The following is a 7,276-nucleotide window of genomic DNA, read 5'->3' as shown; positions in this document are numbered from 1 at the left end:
GCGAGAGGGCGACAGCCCAGCCCGCGCCTCGCCGGTCCGCCGTGGGGGCCCCTCAGGCACTCACCGCACTTCTCCAAGCCTCAGGCCGCACCCTAGCGGGACCTCTGGCGTCCGAACAGAGGGCTCAACTTTTCCATGACTGGGAACCGCAGACCACGAGTGGGCGGAAAAGAAAGCGGGGGGGATCGAGACGATTCCCTAGCTCTCTCCGCCGCCGTCGCTTGCCAAAACCCCCGCGGAGCTGACACATCAACAAAGATGGCGGCGCCGCCGAAGCCGGCCCGGCCACAGCTGAGGGGGCGGGGCTTCCTGGATGAGCCAATCGCCGCGGCGCGGAAGGCGTGACGCAAAGCACCTGGAGGTCTGGGGTAACCTGTCCGCAGTGGGCAGGGCTACCGCGACGCAGCCTTCTGCCTCTCCGCCCCGGGGAGGACCAGCTCCGCGCCTCTCTTGGCTGGGCGACGCTGCCCCCGGGCACCTGGCGAGCCGGCTCTGCACCCAGTGCAGTCCGACGGCTTACGCCTCTCCCGATCCAAGTGGCTGATTTCTTTCAGTGGGAAGCGCCCACTGGATATCAGCCTTCCTCACCCTTTGACCCATCCTCTTCTGAGTCAAGGGTGTAAAATAATAAAAGAATTCGAAACTGGTCTCCGGGCACCCAGGCGCAAACACTTCACCTGAAGTGGTGGGCGGAGTCAGGCGACCTACCTGTCCAATCCATAAATCTTTCTCTACCGCAGTCCGCTGGAGGTTCCGAAACGCTCCAGAGTTTGGCTCCTCCGAGTGGTAGCTACTGCCGCTGTTTACTAATAAATAAACTCTGGGCGACTTGGTCTCTTGCCAAGCACTCGGCGCCTTGAGGACAGCGAATACCCAAAGGCTCCTGAATACAGTTGCCAGGCTCGGTCCGCAGAAGGAAGGCGAGCAGTTTCTGTCCATGGAGACTGCAAATCTTCCACCGGTGAAACGTTCTTTGGTTTGCTACCTTTTGGCAGAGATTCCCAGTGAAAATAGTTAATTCAAATGTGTCCCAAGTTTGTGGAAGTAGAATAATACCGTTCTGTTAAGTTTCTTTCATACTAACTGCTGGGAAAAAATACAACGCCAGGGGCCGGGTATCTAGCTCAGTGGTTCCATTGCCTGCCTTGCAAGCACAAAGACCCAAGTTTGATCCCTGGTACAAAAAACAAAAAATGTGGGGATCATGAGTATTGGTTGTAACTATTGTTAACTTTAGTAACTCCATATGTGTTAAGTTTCTCCAGTTTAGCAGGTGGTGTGTTTCCTTTGTGGAATTCCTGAAAGTTGCAGTTTCTTGTCTCTGACTTTCAGATGTGTGGTTGTCCGGGTTACTTCTACCCACGGTGGGTTGTTTTTGTTGAGCCTGTTTGCTCTTTTCCTGTGTGAACTTTCAGTTACTATGGTAACCCCATCCCATAATAGTTTGTGGGGGTTTTTTTGCTTTAAAAGGCTGATGCTTGCCGGCAATAAATGTCCCCTTGATCAGACTCTTGTCTTCGCGTCCTTCCTTTCTCTCTGCCCCATCTCCACCCCGCTGCTCTTTCAGGTTTGAGGCACTGCTGGACAGTGCTCTGTGTCGACGGCTCGCGACAAAAAAACAACAAAAAAAAACAACCAATGCTGTGTAATTCTATACTGTCCCCTTCAACAAGAAATGGCATCTCTTTCCTCACGTGAAGGTCCTGTATTAAAACACTTTAAAATTAGAATGTTTGTGACAGTAAAGAGATGAGTTAGCTTTAAAACAATATATCAACCAAACATTCCAGTGAGTTCTATTATTACAAGGAAGAAAACAAATTAAAGACACTTTAGCTTTTTTTTAGTTTTAGTACTCATTTTGCCAGTAATGAGTATTATTTCTAAATTTATTCCTGAACTTATAATTAGTATTAAGCATATAAATGTCTGAGAACCAAGTTTTTCACTATAAAAACAAAAAATATAAAATTAAAAGAAATGAAGTAAAAGATACTACCATCTTGCATTTGAATTTGAAAAATCAGAATGAGCTCATGATGCATTTTTTTTTTCTTTAAGAAATTCAGGGCTGGGGGCGCAGCTCCTTGACGGAAAATTTGCCTAACTTGTTAGAGATCTTGGGTTTGATCCCTAGCATGGGGGTAAGGCGGGCAGTAAGTCTACCCATTATAAAGGCCTACAACAATGACCAACCAGAGCTCATCCTACTCTCCAGACTATGATAATGTCTATAATTTCCCACTAAACGTATCTGGGCCAAAAAGTTTGGGGTCTGGTTGCATGTTTGGAGCAAGAAAGGTGTAAGCCGAAGACAGGTTGAGCATACCCTACCCGGATGGGGGATTCACATAATGGCTTCCTTCTGCAGTATTTACGATGGAAGGGAGGTAACTGCAGTAGCGAATTCTAGCAATCACTACCTCAGCAAGAAGATTAGGCCCAACATCGTCATACATCCTGCTCGTAGGAGATACGTTTGACCTGATACACTGAAAACCCCACTTTACCTCTTCTTTCCAATAATGCGTAACTCCATTCCTACATTCGTTAGATATCAAATTTCAAGAGTGGAGCATCCTACAAAAAGCGTGACCAGTAATCCGGGAAACTGTCAGGCCATCAGAACAAGGAAAATCTGAGAAAGTATAATCACCCAGAAAAGCCTGAAGAGACGTGATAACAAAATGGACTGTGGTATCCTGGATGGGGGTGGGGGGGTTCTCGGCTCAAAAAAGGGGTGTGTGTGTGTGTGTGTTGGGGGGAGGTAAATAAGTCTGAATAAATGTAAACTTTAGTTTCCAACAGCGGGCAGAGATAGTGGATTCATTTGGGAAACTCTTGACTTTTAAGTGGCTCAAGCGACTCCAGTTACTTTCAGAGGCAAGGACGGTGTCTTTGCATTCAAAATGTGCCCACGGAGCTCCTGGGGATTACCTTCATACAAGAATCTAAGCAAGTGCACAGTTTCTGCAGAGCGTTCAGGAGCAAGCCCCAGCCCGGCAAGGACGCCCCGCTGTTTAGCAGCCCGGTTTCCGGGAGGCCCGAGGGCACACGTGGGCGCTCGAGGCTCTCGTGGGCGCAGACTGCGCAGGCGCCACGCAGGATCCGGGAGGCCCAGCTGAGCATTTGAAGCGGGGCGAGCTGGGGAGGGTACCTGGCCGCGGGGATCTGGACACTTGCAGCTGACTCCCCCACTAGGCTTCGGAGACTGGTCCGGTAGGTGGTGGCGGTGCTTCAACCTCTTTGCAGGTCTGGTTTTCCAGTAGCCGGGGGAGGGCGGTGGGGGGCAGGCATAGGGCGACCCGGCTATGGGCGTTGGTGGCTGGGCGTTGGGGACTGGACGTTGAGAGCAGGCGTTGAAGGTGGGCCTTGAACTCGGGCGAGGCCTGGAAGTGGAGAAAGGCTGGAAGGGTAGGTAAAGGCCATGGAACACGGGCTGGGGAGGACAGGTCAGGGTAGGTAGGAAGCCTTGAGATGGGCTGATTCTGTATTGATTGGAGGGAGAAGAGGCAAGCAGGGGCCCTGCTGTGGGTTTGGAAATAGCACTGCTTGTTTGTGGATTCCGTGCTTTTAACTCAAAAGCTAGAGAAACAATGTTAACACTGGACTTCCCTACCTAACACAGCCGAGGCAGGAGAGGAAGATGCCCTGAGTTCCCTTAGGTGGGCAGGGGGGCGCTGGTTTACTCAAGGAGTGTTTGTGGTGGTCTGCTGTGTGCCACTTGCTGTTCTCTGGGAAGTTGGCTTTTCCAGGGCCCCCTGCTGTGTTTGCCCGGTTGGGCCTCCGGATCTAGAGAGAGAGCTTTTCTTTCCCTTGGTGAGACGCCAGGGTACATACAGTGCGCGGAGCTGCACAGTTAGGAGTCTGATCCGGATGTTCTCACCGAGTAAGGTGCTGGTTGGGGTTGGGAGTGGGCACTTTATTCAACTTCCCAAATTACTTCATTTTGGGGAACAAAGAAATATTGTAATGCTCAAATTATCTGCCTTTTAAATGTACAGACTAGTTCCTTATACGAGGGAACGTTTTGTGTGTGTGTGTGAGAGAGAGAGAGAGAGAGAGAGAGAGAGCGCGAGCGTGTGTGTGTGAGGTAGGTGTAAAAGAGGGCTGGAGAGGTGGCAGTGCAGGAGCGCTTGGCAATAGCATGCCAGAGGCCCTGGGTTGGGTCACTGGTACTGAGGTGGACAGGAGGGGCTGGAAATAGAAATATTAGCTTGCTTTTTTGTTGTTGTTTTGTTCTATTTGGTTTTGGGTTTGTTTGTTTGGCGGTACTGGGGATTGAATCAGGGCTTCACCGGCGCTAGGCAAGTGCTCTGTCAATGAACTAATCTCCAGTCCTTTATCAATTTGACTTTGAAAGGAAGTCTGGCTAAATTACCCAAACTGGCCTCTTCACTTGAGATCCTTCTGCCTCAGTCTCCAGAGTAGCTGGGATTGCATGCATGCAACACCCACTTTGGCAATCCCAACCCTGTAAGACTTCAGCAGCAGCCTCCATGCTAGGTGGTTTAGGTGGTCTCGTTTAATCTTCATGTTTAGGGTCAGGAAATACTGCTGTCCACATTTACAGTCGCTGAATCCTAGAAAGATGAAATGATTAGCTCAAGATAGTATTGCCAAGTGGGGAAAGTAGGACTTGGATCTGATCATGATCTTCAAAGATCATGCTCAACTGAGTTTTATAGTTTTAAAACAGTGTAGAATGATTCCTTGAATCTGTAAGGTTAGCAGGAAGACAAAAGCAAAGTTTTTTCTGTTATGGGGATGGAACCCAGGGCCTCTACACTGAGTGAGCTACATCCCCAGCCTGGCTCCACCTTTTTCTGAGACTGCCTTACTAAGTCACTAGTGCCTAGGCTAGGCCTGAATTTGTGACCCTGGCCTCAGCCTCCAAGAGTGTTGGGGTTACAGGCTTGTAAAACTTTCAAAGCAAACTGTAAAGAAGAAAATTAATGACAATTAAGTATCTCTGTATTCACTCTTGTTAATAAGGGAATTAACTCACTGGGGATTTGTTTTGGCCTCCTAGAGAGAGAAGAGGGCTTACTTGAGTGTTAGGTGTATCCTAGGAGGCTCCTAACAGCATGAGCGACAGGAATAGAATTCCAAGGGAAGAGTGTCTGCCCTTAGGGAGCTTCACATGCTTGGGGGTCAAAGCTGGAAGCACAGAAGCAAAGCTGAGGGCACTCTTTTTTTTGGGGGGGTACTGGGGATTGAACTCGGGTCCTTGCACTTGCAAGGCAGGTCACCAAACCACTGAGCCAAGTCTTAATTCTCACAGTTCTGGAGGCTAGAAGTTTGAAATCCTGGTGCCAGGCAAAAATGGCTGAACTGGGCTGATGGTCTCCCTGGATAGCCTTCTTAGTGTATTCAGGTGAATACACTGAATGGGAGGGGGCTGAGCCTCCCTGAAAGAGAGAGAGCTTGAGCTCTACTCTTTTACGTCTCTGTTTTGGCAGTAGTGCGAGAGAAATTAGTGATTACCAATCGTGAGAACTTAAGGATCCCACTTGAGATTCAGGTATGCTAGGTGGTTAATGTAGGATAATGTTAAGTACATAAATTGTACACGCAAAGTCTCAGGTGTTTTTAGCGTCAAAATTCAAATGTAAAAGCTTTGTGTCCTCATTGTGGTGCTTACACATAAACTTGTGTATGTGTTAAAACTCATAGAACTCAGCTGAGCTCAGTGGCACACCTCTGTAATTGCAGCTACTTCGGAGGCTGAGTCGGGGATTATAAATTAGACACAAGCCTGAACAATTTAGTGAGACATTTTCTCAAAAAAAAAAAAAAAATAGGGCTGGGGATTTAGCTCAGTGGTTTTGCTGCCTTCCTCACAAGCACAATGTCCCAAGTTCAACCCCTAGCACCAAAAAATGAAAGAAACGGGGGAGATGGAGATGTAGTTCAGTGGTAGAGTGCTTGCCTAGCAAGCTTAAGCCCATGAGTTCCATCCTGTGTACCATTTTAAAAATAATAGAACTGTAAATTAAAAGAAAATGTCAATTTAGTGGTGTGATGGATTAGAAAATTCAATTCCAAATGATTTTAGGCGACCGAGAATTTCATTTGGACACAACAGAAGTCCTGGCTGCCCGCATTTGAAGGTTAGGATGTAGTGACTGCCACATCTGAAGTTTTGTCCTCACTTCTGAGTGAGGTGTGTGGGAGGGTCTCTGATGGTCTCTGACTAGAGAAGGTCTAGAATTGTGCAGAACTTAGAAGGCATTGTATCATTAGGTGAAAGACCTGGAGGATAAGGGGATCATGGCTTGTCTCAGATGATTGAAAAGCAGTTGCAGGCAACAACAGGGTTGTGTGTGTGTGTGTGTGTGTGTGTGTGTGTGTGTGTACATACAGAGCCATTAACTGTCTCCAAATGAAGTTTGAAGCAAATAAAGTTTGAGCAAATAGGCCTGAATGTGTATTTGCCTGATCAATGTAATGGGAATTGCTGAATAGCAAACCAAAACAGCCCACCACAGGTGGACGTTCTTTTAAATTTAAATTCCGTTTTTTTACTTCTCTAAATGCTGCTTTACAGTGAGCCTAAGATCAATGTTATTAATATTTACAGATTTTTGAATTTGGGAAGAGCTGGTACAAGGCATGAGGTTTTGCTCTTAAATTTCAACAAATAATGACATTATCTGATTCTCCACTTAAGACTGCTAGATGCTATTTCATCAGTGGGTTTTATTTTCCCTGTCCAGGTTGTCATGAAAATATAAAATAGTTCTTATCATATAGATTTATTTTGAGCATCTCATTTGTACAAAACACCATACTGGTTGCTATGGGAAATCAAGGTGTTTTTAAATAATTTTTTAAATAAGATGGTTCCCACATTCAGACAACTTGAAGTAACGTAGAAGACAAACTTCTCCATAGGTAACAGTGGTCCAAGGTGATGAGGAGCTGACTGGATTAACTGGCAGCCTCATAGATCAGGACAAGTCAGGAAAAGCTGTTTCCGGAGCCACTGTTTTGAGAAGATGGTGACTGTAGTCTAATTTTATGGTTTAGCTATTACTATGGTCCCTTTACTTGAATTAGAATTAAGTAAACACATTTTGGGGAAAAAAGCTACTTTTTCTATAAAAACAGTTTATCCTAGATATGATTTGTATAGTGAAAAAGACTGAAAATTATTTCCTTATCTCACTTCCAGAATAAAATTTAGTGAGTTTCATTCATTTTGGCATACATTTCCTTTACAGATATAATTATATTGAGTACAGTTTTTTTCTGATTTTCTCCATTTACATTG

The 7,276-nt window shown here is 46.5% G+C and overlaps 2 protein-coding genes across 6 annotated transcripts in view; one reads left to right on the top strand and one right to left on the bottom strand.

Annotated features, from left to right (window-relative positions):
* The window catches only part of Ccdc186 (coiled-coil domain containing 186), a 49,350-nt gene extending 48,579 nt beyond the window's left edge, over positions 1–771 (bottom strand). The window contains exon 1 of one of the 2 annotated variants that reach the window (XM_010634595.3): positions 709–771. The gene's annotated coding sequence lies outside the window, so the exon portion shown is untranslated. Of the gene's footprint in view, positions 1–64; positions 299–708 lie in introns of those variants that run through there. The other variant, XM_010634596.3, reaches the window with a different exon arrangement.
* A 2,282-nt stretch (positions 772–3,053) lies between these two features.
* Tdrd1 (tudor domain containing 1) overlaps positions 3,054–7,276 on the top strand; it is a 46,487-nt gene continuing 42,264 nt past the window's right edge. For 2 of the 4 annotated variants that reach the window (XM_010634593.2, XM_019209047.1), the window contains exon 1: positions 3,822–3,894. In XM_010634593.2, the coding sequence (XP_010632895.1) occupies positions 3,877–3,894 (18 nt within the window). In that variant the 5' untranslated portion in view covers positions 3,822–3,876. Of the gene's footprint in view, positions 3,220–3,813; positions 3,895–7,276 lie in introns of those variants that run through there. The other 2 variants (XM_010634594.1, XM_019209048.1) reach the window with 2 other exon arrangements.

Source organism: Fukomys damarensis, unplaced genomic scaffold, assembly GCF_012274545.1.
Source record: "Fukomys damarensis isolate Sample0158 unplaced genomic scaffold, DMR_v1.0_HiC HiC_scaffold_8, whole genome shotgun sequence".
In the NCBI taxonomy this organism is placed as follows: domain Eukaryota; kingdom Metazoa; phylum Chordata; class Mammalia; order Rodentia; family Bathyergidae; genus Fukomys; species Fukomys damarensis.
This window is presented reverse-complemented; position numbering and strand designations above follow the sequence as displayed.